Raw genomic sequence first — 19,754 nt, forward strand, 5'->3', positions numbered from 1 at the left:
TGGAAACTACGCTCATCTCCTGCTGTGGAGTCTGATTTTTTTTTTTTTTTTTTTTTTTTAACTACTTCGGTCTTACTCGCCTCAGATTACGGTCAGATATCTGGTCATCACTTATCCAGTGCTTAAGTGTTGCATGCCTTTTAATGTTGTCGCATCTAGGGCTCCTTACTCCATCACACACTCATTCAGAGGACTGATTGGAGTTGAGGACACTTATATAGTGCATATGAAGTGCACAGAGTGTGGCAGATGTATGGACATGGCTTTGGGAACTCGAGGGCTTTGGATTGAGACTAAATAAAAGAGCTGGAGAGTGGAAATGGCTGCCAGCAGCTGTCCAATCTCTCCAAATTCAAAGAGACACGCTGCAGAAATCCGCAATTTCACATCCAGTAAATCTCGCTGTTACGGAACCTTTGATATTTAGTCGATAATGTGACTAACAAAAAAAAAAAAAAACGGCTTCTCCCTCAGGCGCCGTTGTCCCCCCCTCCCCCCCCCCCGCCCCCTTCTTTCTTTTTCAGATCCTCAGATCTTTGAAAGAAAAACTCTCACTCAGCTCCAGAAAAGAAGAGAAAATGGCAATGTGCTGTCACTCATTTTCTCTTCTTTTCTTTCTTTGACTGAAAGCACAAACCACGCTGGCCTCACATCACAGTCAAATCAAAGAGAGACACAAAAAAAAACAACAAAAAAAGCACATCTGCACTGAAGAGCGTGCCATGAGGAACCGCATATTTTCCTCCTGAAACGACTTTACTTACACACACACACACACACGTGCTCGGAGACACTGTGAGGTCTTTTGCTCTTCTCTCTATGCATCAGATCTGCTGTGACAGTGACCGTGTGCTTGAGCTTAAAGTGAGCTGTGTGCTTGCTTGCCATTAACTCTGATGGCTCACACCTCTGGAACTCCCCCTCCACCTGACCCCCCCTTCTCTGGACTGACTCCCAGTGTCCATCTCCTCCTCCTCCATCTCCTCCTCCTCCTGCTCCTCCACTCACCTCCGAGGCACATCGGCCTGGTGTTGGCCAAGAGACATTAAAATGTACCGAGACCCAGTGGACTCATCTCACCATTCCTGGAAACAAAGAACCGGCCAAACTATTCCATTTGCAGCAGTTTTTCCACTGGAATAGAAATATGCATTCAACAAGCAAGGGACTGCTCATAAATGACAATGTGACCTGTTGTTTCTCCAAAATGGAGTTCTCACAGACCCTAGGGCTCTTAGGAAAACAAAAACCGACTAAAGCAGGGCCGATAAGATAGGGGTAACTGGCAAGGTTTTGAATTGTTAAATAATAAGAGATTTTAGGGTTCTTGGTGTCATGGAGTACTGACTATGGGACCTGTAGTCTTGGGGATTTGCGCGTGAGCCAAGCTGCTTAGCCTGTTCTTCACTGAAGCATGGTGAACTTCTCTATGTGGAGTGAAATCTTGTTTGCTGTTGATGCTTTCATTTTTTTTTGATGCATTTGTTATCAACATTGAGGCTAGTCTCCTCAACTGTGCCAATATCCACACACACTTTCCTTATATATTCTACACGTTTTGACATCTTTTTTTTTTTCTTTTCTTTTCTTTTAATGGGCCTTTTTCTACTTTTACGATCTGCCCTACATTTTGAAAAAACAGTTGTACTTTTTATTTTCTCTGTGAATGATCATTTGTAAGTGGTTGAATCAGTACTGTTTTTAAGTCGACATACTCTGTTAATATCGTAATGCTAGACTTGTGTATATACAATATATAATACAACATTTGCAAAATGAAGATGTCAGTTAAGTGGCTCACATGGAAGACATTACCATTGTAAAGTGCTAGTTTTTTGTTCATCTCATTAAAAAAAAATTCTTTTGAAATTTTTAGTCCTTGTGACTGTTTTTTAGAATGAATAGCAGTTGTTTTTTTTTTCCTTGTATTTGAAGACAGGATTCTGGTCTTTTATTGAACTGTTTTATGAAAACTTCACTGTAGAATTACTTGGTTTTTTGTTTGTTTGTTTTGTTTGTTTGTTTGTTTTTTTTTATTTTGTTTGTTGGTTGTTTTGGGGGTTTTTTTGCGGTTACTAAAATATTGTACATGTTAAACCTGTGGTTTTACTGCTCTTGAACTCCGTGTTTTCAGATTAAAGTACTCTGAACAATGAAAGAGTTTCTGGTTTGTTTGGTCGTTTGTTTGTTTGTTTGTTTTTTTAATAAAGTCCTCTGTGTCCCCCCCCCCCTTATCTCTAAATATATACTCATTGTGCCACATGCTGGCAGTGTTTTTTGTGGAAGTCTGCAAATATTATATCCAATCTCACTTCTCAAGCAACTAGTAAAAATTTGCCTCAAACTTAAGGCCGGATCGGTGAGTACCATGATGGTTTAAATTTATGTATGTTTATTACATGTGGCCAAACACATGAAAATGTCCACCTGTTTTTGGATTACTCATTTCGATTTTGTCATCTGTGCACTAATTTCCAAATATGAGATTACCCGCTGTTTTCTTCAGCAGTTTAAATGAAGCAAGATAATATAAGTGTACAAGAAGTCCCTGTCTTGGTAGTCGCTTTGGATAAAAGCGTCTGCGAAATGAGTAAATGTAAAATATAAACTTGATTTAGAGGTCTTTGTCTAATCTGACCATCTTTCATGAACCAGAAGTCCGATTCATCAAGTTAAGGTGAGACATTCCATAGAGAGAGAGTCTCTAAACACAGGAAACTAGACACACGCCACCATTCCCCCAGCACACTGTGACAGCGAAAATAGCAGATTTATGATGTTTGGCACAGTTCCCAGTCAAAAACACTAGAGGGCAGCATAACTGTATGTGAGAATGTAACGTAATTCCTAATGGGTAATGAGGAACTGAATGGGATTTTAGAGGCTGACCAAGTTTCTCAGTGCCAAATTTGGGGCCTCATTCAGTTTGAAAAAAAAAAAAGAAAGAAAAAATGAAAGTGTTAGATTGTAATTGGCCCAAAAATAGATTTTTATGATATAACATGTCATAGTTTTCATTTATTTGTTTCTTTTTATGGTTGAAAGTGGGTGGGCGTCTTCAGGAGTAGACAAGAGTGCTCAGGCTGTGTATTTCTGAGTGGAATCTGCCACGCTGCACACAAGAAGAGAGAAAGGCCGTGTTATGGTCTGTAACCTCACAGGGGTTCACTCCAGCCAAAGAGGCAGTGTCACAAAAGGAATAGAGGTCTGTCTTTGTGTCTTTTCCTGTAGACTGCCAGGCAGCTGAGGTTTGTGTGTGTGTGTGTGTGTGTGTGTGTGTGTGTGGTTGACATGAGGGAAGACAAAGAGCACGCAAAAGAAAAAAAAAAAAGAAAACTGCTTGGCCACACTGTGCATTCTGTGCTTAGACTCTGAATCGTACATCCTAATGCTGTTATGAAACTGTTGACCGTTCATAGTTTTCACCAGTATTCTCACAGATCTACCTAACTCTTAACCCTGTTACCGAAAAAGCACCCTCATTTTGTGGACTACTGTTTTTCACTGTACTGTCGAGATGGTATTGAAAATAGAATAATAAACCAAAAAAAAAAACATGTTTGCGAGGACGATCACGTCATAACTCATAGATCCAAAAAGAAAGACCCAATGTGTGCTGAGACTAGAACACTCTCCCTATACAATGAGACGGTGGACGTTTAGTCTGTGAGTCAGGCCGCTAATGAAATTTCACACAGCCTTACTCGTCAGGAAATTGAATTAGGCCTCTTTTGTCGGACTGCAGGAATGCAATGCAAATGCATTGAAGTGGACGGCAGAATGGTGTGGTGAAACGGTGCCAGGTACCCCCCCGTGTACGCTTCCTGAATGGGGTTGGGCACCGTGCCAGGTATAGACAGTTTCCCATTTCTTTTACTTTTGGACACCCACCTTTTTCCCCCTGAGGTTATGCGTCTACTCAGCTCATCTTTGGAGAAAACGATGAATTCTCGAAAGAGTTTGGCGTTACTACAGAAAGATAAGCTCGCAGTCATCCAACTTACTGTATGTTTCCTGTCAAATGATTTGTGATACTGATAATCTGATAGAAAAGTGTCTCTTTGAAAATCCCCGTACACTCAATATCACGACACCATCTGCTGAGAAGATGATAGAGCGTATTATTTAGGGGAATTTGGGAGCTCTGCTGGCAAATGTGTAGGTGCTTCTCGGTTCTGCGGTCTTAGTAAAGATGATGGGTTGGAAGAACACTCTCTGAGCAAAATCCCAGTCACCTCCATGCGTCTGCTCCACAGCAGCAGCTGCCGCTAGCTTTTGTGTTTTCTGAACTCAGAGGGGAGGGGAAGGGCTTGATCTGGTAGTCATGGTAACGGGGTTTGTGTCTCAGACACCATGAGAGGCAGCTGTGTGACGGTGGGCGTTTTCCTCCACGCTCCTCACACTCGAGCGGCTCCCTTTTAACACACCTCTCCGCCACCAGCAGGGAGGACGCCCTTCTGAATGAATCCCTGTCCTGGGCTCTCTGGGCTTGATGCCGTCGGGCTCCACTCATCAGTTAACTTCCTTTTACCCACCCCTTCAACTTACCATCTCTTTGCCCTACTGCTCACAGACATCAAACGCTTCTGACTCTTCGTGTCAGAGCCCTTTATTTGTCACATTTTGAAAGGTTCTTTTTCTTCAGCCTTTTTTTGGGGGGGGGGGGGGGGGGGGGGGGGTTGAGATTTATACCTTAGTCTGCTTGTTTCCCGCTATCTCAGTGACACAAGAGAAAGTTAACAAGATGTAATTCTACATTAGCTCACTACACTGCCTCTGAATGCCTTAAACATTCCATTTAAAAAAAAAAAAGACCTTGAAAACCGCCTTTTACGTGAAAGCGCCATTGTGACTAAAATGCCAGGTCACACTCGAGTTCTGCAGTGTAACAGGAGAGAGAGAGAGAGAGAAAAAAGAGGGCGTGAGAGGGAATGAGTAAATCAAGGAAGAGATGCTGCGTGCTCTCTCTCTCTCTCTCTCTCTCTCCCTCTCTGCCTTAAGGTTTTCTGATGGAACACTTTTTCACCGTTTTATCAGCCCTGCATTCAATACACACTCCACAAGTATGTGTGATTATAGCTGTCGAACCTCATTTCAATAAAAACAACAGAACTCTGCTAAACCTCAACAGAATCTCTGGCTGACAGGCAACTGGCAGAGCTGTTAATGTTTCTGAAGGCTTTTGAAAAGTAGCTGTGAGTCATGTGATCCCTGGGACTTTTCTGTGGCTTTTCTGATGTGGCAGACTCTGGTTATCCATTTATCTATCTATCTATCTATCTATCTATCTATCTATCTATCTATCTATCTATCTATCTATCGTTCTTTCTGCCTTTCTTTCTTTCTTTGCCAATTTACCTTCTGTTTTGCATCTTGCTTTGCAAGGAGTACAGCAGTGTCCCTTAGGAAACACACATACAAAAACAGATAAACAGATTCAGTTCCCTCAGGGAAATACTTCCATGCTGTCAGGCACTTGCAGGTTGTCATAAGTAATGCTAATTTCAGATTTGTTTTGACACTTTTCTGTACTTTCCTAAGGAACACGAGTGAGATTCTTGATATGAAAATGTGTTTTATGACAGAATTTATTTGAAGTTCCATAGAAGTTTACCTCTCAAATCTTAAGGAATATTTATGTATTTTATGCACTACCCACGGGCCGGACTGTTTTATTTTAGGTAAATTTGTGACGAGACTTTCTCTCCTTAAATGACAGGTCAGACCAAAATGACATGAGATTCGTTCAACCGAAAGAAAAGTTACGGCTGAAATTTGCATGTATGATTGCAATGGGACGATTTCCAACTGTTGTGTGCGATATTTCTGTTATGATGTAAATTACTGACACAAGTTTTCATAACAGCTGCTCGTTACGGTTCATAAAAAGCACGTCGCACTTTGTCCTTGAGAATCAAATACACGCGAACGGAGAGACAGCGTACTACTTCTCTGACTTTTCCATCGCTCACACTGCGTTTTACTCTTACAGATCCGAACAAGTGTTCACAATTTGCATACTACGTATCCTGTTGAACCTCGACTCTCTCGGGTTTAACTTTCGCGGATTCGATTGTTCGCGAGTTTGGCATCAATAATTAAATGGAATTTTTTATTGGAGTTTTGCGGCCTACTTCGGAAAAGTGCAGACGACGCGCGTAGACTAAAAAATGTCATAAATGAATAAAATATATGTATTATTAATCTATTTTATAACTTACGACCATAAATACATACACAAATTCATTATAAAAAGTTAAAGTGCGCTAAAGAACTACGCACACGGTACTAGCCAGCCTCACTCATGTGTCATGTCTCTGTGTGCGGTGTATCTCGCGTTTCTCGCAAGGTTTGGGGGGGCCTAGAGGTATTCGAGGTTTTTCCACTTTCGTGGGTGTCCCCTGACTCCTGCAAATGTGGAGGGCCGACTGTGTATTCACAATGTCTTTATAAATTCAGCGCAAAGATACACTTTTCTGAGAAAACCCCCAAAGGCCCGTACAATTGTAGCTTAAGCTACAAGGTAAAAATCAGGGAAGTTTAAATAATTTTCTCATTTACTTTGATTTTAAAGTTGCCCTACTAAGATTTTAGGCAGTAACTTTGCATGCTGTTGAAATTCGTATAGCGAATGTGTTAGCGAACCCATACGCTATGTGTTTTGGTAAGGTGTTTTGAGACTAAGCGCCCGTCACCTGCCAAAAGAGTGTGATTTTTTGGGGACTCTGCTGGTGAACTGTACCTTTTTTTCTCCTATCAGATCAAAGTTTCTTCGATTTTCTGTTTTCATGACTAGCTCGCTGCAGATGCCTGGAAAATGATCTGTGAATTAGCGTACACAGTTCACAGGTCTTAAAAAGTTTCCTTTATCACGGTGCTCTGCTATGACGACTCTCAGTTTTGAAATGAGCCACAAGAGAGTAACGGTGGACATTTTCACTTTGTTGATAATAAATTTACTCACAGTTTAAACCATTTTGATTACGCCGCCGTTCTCTCCTTTTGGGGGGGGGGGGGGGGCACAATGATGAAAATGAATAGTTCGAACTCCCTTCTTAGAATTTTCATTTGCAGTCAGTTTTGGAGACTCGCTCTCTCAGAGTATTTGAGAAATTTGGTGATAAAACGAGTTCTACACGAGCTGCAACATTTGGACACTTTACGAGATTATTACGACACTCAAGAGACAGCTCTCATCAGACGCGTACGTTTTCTTGATCATAACGAAGCGGATATGCATGAGAGGCCTTTGAGAGAAAAAAAAATCTGGTGTTGAAGAGCCCTGGTGTTGAAGAGCTGGTTCAGCCAGAGATTATATTATATCTTGATTACAGGAGACCTATTCAAAGCCTTTGAGGATATTTCACGTTCACGTTTGCTGACAGGCCGGGAGAAACGCTCTAACGCAGGGAATCCTGTCTGCCGCAGGCTGGTATGGATATGGAGAGACAGGGTACTAGTCGAAAGAATGTCCATTATCTCCTGCTTTGCATGAAATACATATGTTGATCTCAGAGAATCACTGTCCAAAGGGCAAGCCTCAGACAAATAAAGCAAACCTCAGTACTTCAGATCTTTACTCCCTCCTGCTACAAGAATAAAAACATATGGAAAAGGGTTTTTTTGTATTCATATGACACATTTACCGGTTAGCCTAAAAAGTAACGATGTCTCTCATGCGCCTAAAAATCAGCTGCAGTGGTGAGAGATGGAGGAAGTGACACTTACAAGCGTATCTGCTCTTATATTTTATCTGGAGGAAACAGGCCCCTTCAAGGCTGTGTGGTTCCGATCGTTATCTCGCAGTACCTCGTTATGAAACGCGGTTTATTGGGTCTGTAACTAATCAGGCTACTTAACTTCATTCCAGTGTTTTAGCTATCTGTCAAAGAGTTTGTGCCATGTATTTGTCTGGTGAAAATCAAACCCCAAACAAGAGGGGTTTTTTTTCTAATAGCATGCCGTAATGGTCTCCACGAAGAAAGTGAAGTAAAAGACAAAGACGTGCTATCCAGCGAATCGCACGTAAGAGTGTTGGATCATCTGCGTTTGTGTTACGTTTCTCAACACAGCAGTTGCATTCATTTAGGGAAAAAGTACAGCATGATACACTTATTGTAATGAGGAGAACTGAAAGTTCAGCTGAAAGGTTCCCAGAAGAAAAAAAACTGTTAGGTGCCTTGGGCTGTCTGACTCACATTGGAAATGTGGGTATCGTTTGGTTTTTTTTTTTGGTTTTTTTTTTTTTTACAAAGGTACTTCATGGTCGCTGCACACCCGAAACTGTTTATTTATCTGTTGAATCCCAGCGCGGCTAGTGGCGGAGGTGTTCTGTCTGTCTTGCAAATGTGTGCATGTTAGAAAGAAAAAGTGCCAGACTCTCGGAAGTTTTCAGTGTCTCAGAGGTTTTCAGAAATTACCATGATTTATACTTTTTTGCCCCTTAGGACTCTGTATATTGGAGTAAAAGCATGAATTTGCAAACATTCCCTGACCCTTCCTCACTCATTTGAGAAAACATTGTGTGGTCTCCCTGACATGCATGAGTGGAAAACCAGCCATAACAAACCAAGAAAAGAAGAAAGCTTTAATTAAAGATTGGAATTTAAAATGTAGATGAGAACGGAAGCGGGAACGGAATTTTCATAAATAGCGTTCTCCGCCACCGTTAAAGAGGGTGGCGGAACTCGTTCGAAGTTCAGTTAACTTGACTGGGTGAAAATTTTTACTGAATACCCACTAGTGCGCTGAGGTCATCCACCTCCATCAGCGTTTGACTGAAGACAAGACATCTCTCAGGTCAAAAAAATCTGCCAAGCAATTAAATAACTAACCTATTTATTTATTGCCTTGTTTATTTGCTTATTTATTAGCAAATGAAATAATGAAATAACCGCTGTAACACTAAAGTGAACCACAGAAACCTCACACCAAAAGGCGTCTCTCTCTCTCTCTCTCTCTCTCTCGCTCGCTCTCTCTCTCTCTCTCTCTCTCTCTCACTCTCTGTATCTCTGAACGCCGCTCTCTTTTTCTGTTCTTGCATAAGTGCGTATGTATCAGTGTGCAATGTGTGTGTGTATGTATGTGTGGACATGTCAATATATAGCATCTTCCTGTTGGTGACTGATAACTATCTGATCCAGTGTGGGCGCCTGTTATCTCTGTTACCAGGCATCTGCCACATGACAGACTCTCATTCTGCTTGATTGCCTTTTACGGCAGTTCAGCCTAATTCGCTCACTGTTCCTCACTTGTAAATTTAGCAGTCACTGAGGGTAAGCAGGGTTTGATAATGTGATGGTTGTCTTTGAAAACGGAGGCTTTGAGTTGACTTTGTGAAGCTTGGTTAAGCATGTAACAACCAAACTCTCTACCAAAGAGGAGCATTTTGTACCAGAAACCATAATCATAGCTTTGGTCAGACGCAGTGTTGTGGGAGAGAGGGGGAAAAAAAAGTGTTTGAAGTTCCATTTGAAGAGGACATGGCTCATGGGTTGTGTCTGTTCCTCAACAGCCACATCCGAAACACAGACGGCCTGAGGTCTTTCAAGAGGTTTGGATGAATGAATTATAGTTGGATCCTATTGAAGGAACGCTCATCATAAGTCGTAAAGCTTATGACCAGTGACAGATGTGATACTGTATTAATGTGTGTCTGTGTCCCTCTCAGACTACACCAGAGGAATGTAGGAATCCCCTGAATGCTAGTACGCTCATGGGAAAACAGCGACATGTGGTTTAGGAATCCAAACTCTGAACATAAAGCCAGGAAAACATGGATATGTATTCATTAAAACACGCCTTGGTCAGTAACCAGATCCTTTTGATCTGGATTTATACAGATGGGTAGCAGAAAAATAAATGAATAACAAACATCGGGCAGAGGAGGATAAGCAAGTTTTTGGGAGGGGGAGTGGGGGTTGAAATAAAGCTTGTCTTGGACTAGCTCTCATATAAAATCATTACCTCGTTTTGGCTTTTTTTTTTTTTTTTTTTTACAGGAAATGTGATGAACTCTGAGCTCTCAGAAGTCTGAACTCTCCTGAGCACTGATGGAAGTTTCAGCTCTACTGGTGTTTAATAGTCATTTTTATATCCATTTTTGTATTCATATTCTCAGATCACAGAAAACTGTGAAGGCTTCGTTGGTTGTGACTTCTTGTTTGCTTGTATCTGGTGCTTTCGTTTATGTTAATGTGTGAATGGAAGTGTTTACTTTTTCATATGGTTAATGTGGATGTTCTACAGGCCTTCTACAGAGTTTCATTATCACACATGCTCTCTCTCTCTCTCTCTCTCTCTCTCACACACACACACACCCACCCACACACACACATTGCAGTGTCCAACCATTTATTTTCCCCAAAATTTCTGCTATTAGGACAGTGTTCTTTCCCATACCCAGGATTGAAGAATAATAAACAGCCTTGGAGCAAGTCCTCACTTCTAAGTGTGTTCCATTAGGGATACAATTTACACCCTGGACCACTGCCAAGGTTCAGGACCCTCTGGGGAATTATTTGTTTTCTCTACATCCCTCAGCAAAAGCACAACACAATTCTTCCATGGTAGGAGGGACTTTTTTTATCTTCTAGACCACTGTGGTTTTATTTCTGAAGAATTTTGCTTCTAGTGTTCTGTATCGCCATACAACAACTTAGATATCCAATCCCCACACAAGTAGGTCCATTTCACAGAGATTTTGAATAAATGTGGATTACAGAAGGCAAGATAAAAGTCAATGAAAGTCAAACAGACACAGATCTTAAGTTTGTCAGCAAAGGGTATGCTGCATTTTATTCAAAAGCTCAAAAGGTCAGTTACCACAGTGGTCGCCACGGTAACGACATCAGGACAAGAGATCCCTGAGATGCAGACATTAGAACAATGGGATGAAGAGTCCAGATACTGGAGTATAAATTACTGCCGCTGGCTAGAGTTCCGAGCAGTATCACATCATAACAACAATATTCAGAACCAGGTCTGATCCACAGGTGAGAAATAAATGCTTATACAGTCTAAATGTCTATGTACAAATACAATCATTTGAAAAGGAAAAATACAGTCACAGTACACAAATACTGCTGTAAAACAGAATTATACAATCAGACCCAACATGGGTGAGCGACACAGAGATTGGAAAATCTCTGACATTAAGGCACTGTTTTTGCTCATGTAAAGTAGATGTTAAGCATTAGATGTGGAAGTTGAATATATTGTTCAAATGGCTAAAGGATCTTTGTGAGAAATGTGGAGTTTTATGGCTCTCTCTCAGACCACTCTGTGCAAATCTGAGAAAATGAAACGCAAGCAAAAAAAAAAAATGTTTTTTTTTTTTAAATCATGCGATTCTAAAGGTTTAAGCTGCCACACATTCAAACTGAGCCATGAACATAGGTTGTTAAAGCCCCAAGGGGTGAAAGACAAGGTAAACATCATTAAGTCAAAAGCGGATGTAAACATTTTACAAATTTAAGGTACTTAACAAGAGCAACAAACAGTTCATTCCAAATCAAGCTGTGCAATTTTCACATAAATACATCTTTGAGCAAAAAGCAAAAGCTTGAGATATTCAATGAAACAAATCCCTAAAATATACAAATGAATCGCCAAGATTGTTCAGAATGCAAAAGAATGGAATTAAATTAATCAAATTCAGATTCTGGACTAATTCTTTTTTTTTTTTTTTTTTGCATTTTGCAGTTTTAACACACAGCTTTGATACACAATGGACAGTTTCAATATTGCATTCGTTTTCCTAAATCTGGAGGGGATGGGGAAAGTGCTTAACCCTAACATACCCACAGGTTCCAATAACATGAGGGTACATTTAGAAAACTGCCCATGCCAGCAAAACAATTATAAACATTATTATTATTATAAGTAACTGTTATTATAGAAATAATAACACTGATATTTAATCGAAACCAATAACAACTGACCTTCATCTCACTGTTTTTTTTCCGGAGTCTTCTGAAATTAAATGAATCACTAAAGCACCCAGTAAAAACTGACTTTCTCTGAATTAATTCTTTCCAATGTTAAACATTTTTTAAAGCATCCAATCAAACCTGAACAATTAATAATCCTGAACTGCATCAAAGGCCCTTTAAAAAATATATATATAAACCATGAAACAAAACATCTGAGAATCAAATAAATGCTAGGCATATAAAAGCTGGCAAAAGGCTTGGATATATATTTATATATATATATAATAAACATACATTCTATGAGAATTGCAAATAGAATACAAGCAATAATTACAACACATAGCAAAAGTTGATTGCCTGTGAAGACTGATGCTGAAAAACTCCTTTCTGCTGGGGCTCTCTGCTCCACTGCCCTTTGGCCAAGGGAGGAAACTGAAGCACCAGCCAGGAAGGAAACGTCCAAAAGCAGACCGCACAGCAGTCCAGAATAACCACAAGAAGCCGTGTGCCCCTGCATCAAAAATACAGCGTCCACACAGCCCAAATACCACACTGGTCCCACCTGCCTTACAGATACCGAGGCAGTGAGGGACGAGGATACCAACAGAGGAGCCGGTCACTTTTAATAAGCAACCTGAGGAGGACACCACGGAGTGTCTGGGTAAAACAAACAGTGCACTGACTTAAACCTGAAAGACAAAGACAGAGACAAAGGACACGTCATCAAACTCATTCAGAAAGCAGGGGTAAGCTAGAGATCATAGTAAGAGTGGTTACTGTAATGTTTGTGTGGTTACACGCTCTGAAATGCAGCCTTACCTGGAAGGGTCCTCCTCAATGGGAAAAGCCCCTTTCATGCTGATGATATTCCTCTTGTTCTCGAACATTCCGTAACTTAGCGTAACCTGAAAGATGAGAATTTTGAGAATGAGCAGCATCCAAATAAGCCACATTTTCATCTCCGGTTCTTCTACAGAAAAGAAATGAAATGGTAAGACAATAAGGATCTTACCTGTTTGTGAAGCTCTGCTCTGGACACCTGTTGCAGATTCTCCAGATGAGAGTGAAATAGGTTGCTGCGGGTTAAAGGCACACCCAGAACCGACTCGATGATGTAACCGATGGTGCAGTCATCTGGGAGACGGATCTTTTCCGCAGTGTTCATGAAATGGCCGCCACTGAAGGAGGAACAAGTAGCGCAATATTAACATTCACACAAATGTTATCTAGCAGGTCAGATGTTTGACATGAATGAAATCAGTGTGACTTTTGTGTGCTAGTTTTCTCATTACCTTGCCCATGGACTCATCTTCAGGGCAAGGCCTCGACTCACACAGAAGCCTGCTCCTCCAGTAGCGAACCAGAAATTGACGGGTCTCTGCAAAGGAGCACATGAACCATAAGCATCTGATACACTCTCTCTTTCACGCCCAAAAACTAGGAAAGCCAGTATTCATTTTGGTAACGTTACAGAAACGTTTGCGCACTAACCATCTTGTTGTCTCCGAGTCTCTCGGTGGCTTCGATGGGCCGATCCAAACTGGGTTTTCCGATGTACATGTCCTGGGTGTGAGGATAGTTTGACAGAAGCTTCACCAAACTCCTCACGTTTACATAGTTATCATCATCTACATGGCAAAACCACCTGAAACACAAAGCAAGAGAGCAAGTTAGACCCTGCAAATTAGACACAACACCCCCCCCCCCCCCCCCCCCCCCGCCACACACACCCCCCGGTTAATAATCAACGGCCACTAATTATAAAGTCGTCGTGTTCTGTTGTCACACTTACTTTTTGCCTGACTCGATGAACTTGTCGTACTCCACAGCCATTTTGCAGGAGAGAGCCTGGCGGCTGTGAGCGGCGGAGCAGTTGGTGTTGATGGCGTGACTGCCTGTAAAGTGTGTGTAGAGATTGAAACAGTTGTGAGTGCTCATGTTGAACTTCACTAAGGCCTATCAATTTGACTAATATGTTTTACTAGAGCGACAGAGCAAAGCAGGCGCCTTCTACACATGCCTCAGTACCATCTGTGCCAGATAGCGCCGGCCCCCAGAGCTAAGTACGAGATTCTCGGGCGGATTAAACGCCTGGTCTCATTGAGTCCGAAGTATGTGCTTTTCACAAGAGCCTCTCGACTGGCTCTCGTCTGGTTTATGAGAGTTCCATCAATACGCCATACTCACCAATTTTCTTCTTCAGCTCTTCATCTTCCCCATCTGTGAAGATGTACGTCTGCAACACAAAGAAGCAAAACGTTTCAGTTCTCTTGATTCTCTCTCTCTCTCTCTTCTCGCTGAACAGAGACAAGTTAAAACCAATTAATGATTCTGTGAAAAACATCTCAAAAGAGCTCACAGGAACTACTAAATATTCCAAACTATGGCCAGTGCCTTTGTATGTTTGCTTCATATATCTCTCACAGTCTGATTAGAAGCTTTTGTCTGTGTTTTACGCCATGGAAAACTCAGCCAGTTAAACAAGCCGAACTCTGCCTCCCCTTTGAATAAAGGCCCTTGTACTGGCTTTCAAGCCCTCCATGGCAACCGCACAGGCTCCCAAAAGCATCCCAGACACAGAACAAAGAGGGGAGCAGACTAGCCCTGCACCCCCCCCCCCCCTTCCACTTCCACTACACTCCCCCCTGAACCCCCTCAACTTCTCTTTCCTTATCCCTCTTTCTTTTTTTTTGTTGTTTACAAAAAAAATGTTCAAATGCTTTTATGAGAGGACATGGAAAATCAGCCACAAGCCGTACAGGACAAAGAATCCGCACATTTGGTCTTTTTTGTTTTTGCTATCTCCGCTGCACATGTTATACTGGACAATCGAATCTAAAGCTTTTTTTTTTTTTTTAAAAATCCATCATGTGAAAAAGTTAAAGTGATGTGTGATAGTCTTGGCTTTGTTAACAGTGAAGTGACGGGGGGAGGGAGGGAGTGAGGGAGGGAGGGGGGTGCTTTAATAGTGAGCTAAGGATTAAGCACTCTTTTGTGCTAGATAAGACAGAGCAGGTGTGAGGCGGCAGCGAGGATTCGTCAGCGTGGGCTCTCCTGAAAAGAAGCCCTTTCAGCCACACGCCTCAGACTGACTGAGGAGAAGGCGGTCCGCCCATGCCCTTTTGCTTTGCCTTGAACCTGTTTGCCTTCCACCTCAGGTGAAACAGCACCTGCCGCGCACTGCCTTTCAGCAGCCACGCGTCCCGACAGGCCGACCTGCTCCGACATGCCCGACGCGCACACACACACACACACACACACACACACACACCATGTACAACTACCCAACAGTCCCAACTAATTGATTTTCTCTGAACCTCCAACCTGAAGCTGCTCTTTTTGATCTGTATCTACAAAACACAAACAACAGGCTGAGGTCATGCCAAACACACACACACACACACACACACGCATTTACCTTTCTGCGCTCTCGTTTTGACATTGAGCGTTGCCAAGCCTTGCTTTTATTTGATTTGCGGAACAAACCTCGAGCAGATGTTGTGCGATGCTACGGCTCACGGTCTCTGTTTGTTTAGCCAGGCTGGCAGTTAGACTGCTAAAGGGATCAGAGGCTGGCGCTGTTTGCTCAAAAGTTGAGCTGAAAGGACAGCCTAATCACTCAGACAGCTGCCAGGACAGGCCAAGGCACGGACAGAGGGGAAGAGAGCAGGGTGGGAAAGAAAAAAAGCCGCTGCAGTGATTAGTGAATGTTAATCTGTGTGTGTGGTCATTCAGCTTCATTTTGACCCCCCCCCCCCCCCCTGCCTAGCCCACATTCTCCAGTGTTCTGCAACAGAACAATGAGGGGGTGTTCTGCAAACTGGGTAATGCCTCCACTGGGTAATTTCTCAATATGTTTGCAGCCATTTGCATACAGCTGCACTGGTTAACTAAAGTTTCTGAGGTGCAAAAGCGTTGGTCTTTGTTCCTCCCTTTAACCGAACTGAAGAAAACCAGAAAATGCAAGAACTTTAAATGGAACCACTCACGCTCTCTCTCTTTCTCTCTATGTTAATTTTGTTTGGTTGCTTCTCTCTCTCTCTCTCTCTCTCTCTCTCTCTCTCTCTCCCTCTCTCTTTCTCTCTCTTTTTCTCTCTGTCACACACATACTTTCTCTTGGAGCATTGTAAATCACAAGTCCACATGTCATAATAATCCATTTGACAATTTTCCCCTACACACAAGAAAGGCTGGAGGTTTTTACTATTCTGCTTATTTGATGGTGCCAGAGGGAGGATGAGATGAGAGAGCAGGGCTGAGTGAGCAGAGCTGCACTGCCCTACCACAGAAAGCCCTGGCATGGTCCTGGGTGAGCTGGGAGCCCGGCTGGCTGTCTCCATCTCCCCACCCGGACAGGAAACAAACTGCAGTCCCTCCCTTCATCAGCCAGCCCATAGTCTGCCTCCATGCGATCCCTGCCAGGCTACACAACCACACTACCACCTCCCCACATAAACCTAACACTCCTCTGCTTCTCTACTCTGTCTGATAGGAGAGAATGTGGTTCTCTAAGGATTTATGCCTATAAAATGAAATAGGTGCCTGGAGACCATAACACACGCACACTTATAAAATGCTTTATATGTGTTAACCGACAGTGATGTGGTTTGTCACTGTAATTTTGAGTAGTAAGGAATGGGCCCTGTTTTACCTAACAGCTTATGGGAGTTTACTATGTAACAGGACACCGGAAAAACGCTGCACGGACTGTTCTCTCAATGTTGTGAAGTCTACTCACTGGGGAAACTGCATTGTTTCAGGGGGGAAATTTTTGAGAAACACCGGAAGTCAGGGGCTATAGAATGAACAATCCAAAGACTCATGCGATGGCAGGCAGAAAGAGAATAAACACTATTCAGGAGTCCTGACTCATCAGAACTTTAGACACGCATATTTTATCAGCCCCTATCATTCCTGTTACAACAATCCTGGTTCCCGAATACAAAAGACTACACACAATACTCTCACAGCACGACAATAATGTTACAGTTTCTTTATGCCTGGCATTTTATCCAAGGCTGAAAGGAACACAAAAATCACCTTGACACTTACAAATCAGAACCAAAGGGTTCTTTCCCAGGCAGAGCAGAACTCCTGGAATAATATCAGCAGCGGGGCAGAGCTGAATCCACGGGTTATGTTTACATGTAAACACCATGTGAGAGCAGATTGGCCCTCATGCATAAAAGTTCACACAGCGCGTCATGTGACCGGAGAGTACGAGAAGGTCACAGCGCGGTTTTGTAGGGGTAAAAGGAGTCACAAAAGGGGGTGATGATTACAGTTCCCAAATAGAAACTATGACCTATGTTTACGGTGGCAGCCCTGCATCACCACCCTGAACATGTGGGACGGTTCCCATGATTTTGAAGGTTACAGTGCTAAGCCACTTGTTCAGTGCCAACAGTCCCTGGCACAAGGCCAGTTGGTGCACTGGAGGCCTTGGAATAATCCCTGTGTGGTTCAAATGATAATTATGTTGATTTAAACCACTCAGGTGTCCCTCTGCTGAATTCTGAAATAACCTTGGGGGGTGGGATGGGGTTGAGAGGAAGGGGGAGGGGTGGTGGTGACCATATGCACACACTGGGAAATGCAGAGATTCGTATGACTGGCATGGCATTAAAGCTAGCTTTTTGTTCTCCACCTGGTACCCTCCCTCCAGGAACTCCCACTTGTATTGGGGGTCTAGTCAGGCTTTTATGTAGACACTGCTCCCCCACCAGCTGTCCTGATTAAACCCTGCTGTCAACTATCTCTCCCTCCCTCTCTCTCTTCCTCTCTCTCTCTTTCGCTCTCTCTCAATCGCTCACTCTCTCTCTCTTACTCTCTGTGTAGTGCTTAAACATGTGTCATCCGCTGTAATGAACAAGCAACGCTGCAGTGGATGACTGTAACTTCCAGCTTATTCTAAGACCACATGATGAGTACTGACTTGGGAATGTGACTAGTTTATCCCTGAGGTAAAGAGGAATATAGGAACACAGACCAGTCGGTAGAAATCTAGGATAGGAAAGTAGTGATCGTGAGACCCTGTGTCTTTAGCCTTACTTCAGTAGACCACTATCCTCCTTAGTCTGAAGTTAAAGAGTCTTAATCTGTCCACCTTTGATTTTCCCAGCCCACACAGAGAGGATCACGTCCTCAGTACACAAAGGGAGAGAAGGGAAAAAAAGGAGATGCTGGTTATACCCGCAACAAATTAATCTGACTTTTCTGAGAGCTGTTTTTGACTAATCCAATACGGTGGGTAAAATCACTTTGACTGGCCTCTGTTCGCTTGTTGTTGTGGACTGATGGTGCCTTTGTGTGTGCTGTAGAAAAAAAAAAAAAAGAGCCCTGTTTCTCAAGACCACGTTTTCATACTGTGTAACACTCAGCATGCTGCTAAGAGTCCAAGCTAGCCTATAGAAGCCATCTTTTGTCCCGTTGGCATCCCCTTTAACGAAGCTCCGCTTTTCCCACCGCTTCCTAGCCTGACCTAGTCTCGGCTCCAGCACCGTGGTTCCCATGGAGAGTGGGTGACAAGGGGCTGGGAAAAGGCTTTTCTTCCTTCCCAATCAGAAAGACGCTTTGTTAGACCTGGAAAGGGGACAGCTCTGAGGCCGCTGCCGCGATGCTTCCACAGCCCTGACGTATTCACAGGGACACCCCAAACAATAGGGAAGAATGGGGAGAGAAGCTAAAAAAAGGAGGGGGAAAAAGGGGGGGGGGGCGACTCTCAAGTGCTGTTGTCTCTCACAGAAGCATCTCTCCAGGCGGGAGAGGGCGTCTGAGAAAATGGCCATAAACATAGGAACTTCTGCTGTGTTTGCTGAGGACACAAATCGTCATTTTCTATGGAAGCGCTGTTTTATGGGGATTATGTTAATAGCCGCGTCTATATACTCATATCCCTCTCCTAAACTCACCAAAAAATCTTCCTGGAAAGCTTCAGCCTATTGTTACTTTAGATACTGTACTTGCAGACATTCTCTAAAAAGATTTTTAAGAAGTTTCTTTTATTGTGAGGGCAATTTTGTTTTCTTATCACGAGGCATCAGAAACGTGCGAACAAGTGTCTGTAACGTTAACAGTACAGTCGAGGACGTTGACAAAGTTGCAAATATATTTGAGCTTTTGTTTACCTGTTTCATGTTTCTTGAAATCCAAGTGTCAAGCAGAAGATCTAGCCTGGACTTGTGGAACTTCTTGGTGGTCTTGACCGCAATGAAGATGTCATCGGCGGTGATGTCCTCGACTGGTGCTGCATTTGTCGCCGCGCTCACAGACAGTGTGGGTTTCTCCGCTTCTCTCCTACCCCGTGTCAGTTTGGAAAAGTACGCCGAGAATCCCTTTTTAATCTCCGATTCGCCGTTTCCCGGTGACCGACTCACTGTCGTATCTTGGCCAGCCACATAGTCTGTCCCCTGCTCTCTTAGACTTTGAAGGGAACGCAGTCCTATCTCTCTCTCATTCTGCATCCCGTCCACTTCAACTCGTTGGTGCTGTGCAATTACCAAGAGCACCACAAGACAGGTGACAGTCGCTCCCGCAATGGAGAGCACAGTTTTCCTGCCGTAACTTTTCAGCATGTTGGTAAAATAAAAAAATAACTATTCAGATTCGAGAAATGTGAGCTACATCAACTCAAATGCCCTTAAGATATTCTAGCTGAGACAAAACAATTACAGTTTCATCTATCGAACGTCCAGTGGCACTACCGAAACATTCTCATCACTATAATTTGGAGGGGGTTTTATAAACTGCCCCCGAACAAAAGCCACGCCAGATGGGCGGTCCGACAGCGGTCATTGTGCTGTGGGAACGTTTTGGCATAGT

General features: G+C 42.9%; 1 protein-coding gene across 3 annotated transcripts; it reads right to left on the bottom strand.

Moving 5' to 3' along the window:
• Positions 1-12,294: 12,294 nt before the first annotated feature.
• lfng (LFNG O-fucosylpeptide 3-beta-N-acetylglucosaminyltransferase) lies at positions 12,295-19,507 on the bottom strand. 3 transcript variants are annotated; one of them, XM_030790230.1, is made up of 9 exons: positions 19,357-19,507; positions 19,061-19,308; positions 14,121-14,169; positions 13,726-13,828; positions 13,425-13,578; positions 13,226-13,311; positions 12,946-13,111; positions 12,753-12,838; positions 12,295-12,622 (listed from the first exon to the last, which is right to left on the bottom strand). In XM_030790230.1, the coding sequence occupies exons 1-9, from the start codon at positions 19,505-19,507 to the stop codon at positions 12,556-12,558; spliced, it is 1,110 nt and encodes a 369-aa protein (XP_030646090.1). In that variant the 3' UTR covers positions 12,295-12,555. The 3 variants fall into 3 exon arrangements, with proteins under 3 accessions (XP_030646090.1, XP_030646089.1, XP_030646088.1); XM_030790229.1 differs by having other exon boundaries at positions 19,061-19,276; positions 19,310-19,507; XM_030790228.1 differs by having other exon boundaries at positions 19,061-19,507.
• Positions 19,508-19,754: the final 247 nt, after the last annotated feature.

This window comes from Chanos chanos, chromosome 13, assembly GCF_902362185.1.
Source record: "Chanos chanos chromosome 13, fChaCha1.1, whole genome shotgun sequence".
NCBI classification, from domain to species: domain Eukaryota; kingdom Metazoa; phylum Chordata; class Actinopteri; order Gonorynchiformes; family Chanidae; genus Chanos; species Chanos chanos.

Coding starts and splice junctions, on each gene's coding strand:
- lfng (XM_030790228.1), bottom strand. CDS start 19,507: ATGCTGAAAAGTTACGGCAGGAAAACTGTGCTCTCCATTGCGGGAGCG. Junction 13,312..13,424: donor GACTCGGAGACAACAAGATG/GTTAGTGCGCAA, acceptor GCTCCTTTGCAG/AGACCCGTCAATTTCTGGTT. Junction 13,112..13,225: donor AAGATGAGTCCATGGGCAAG/GTAATGAGAAAA, acceptor TTCCTCCTTCAG/TGGCGGCCATTTCATGAACA.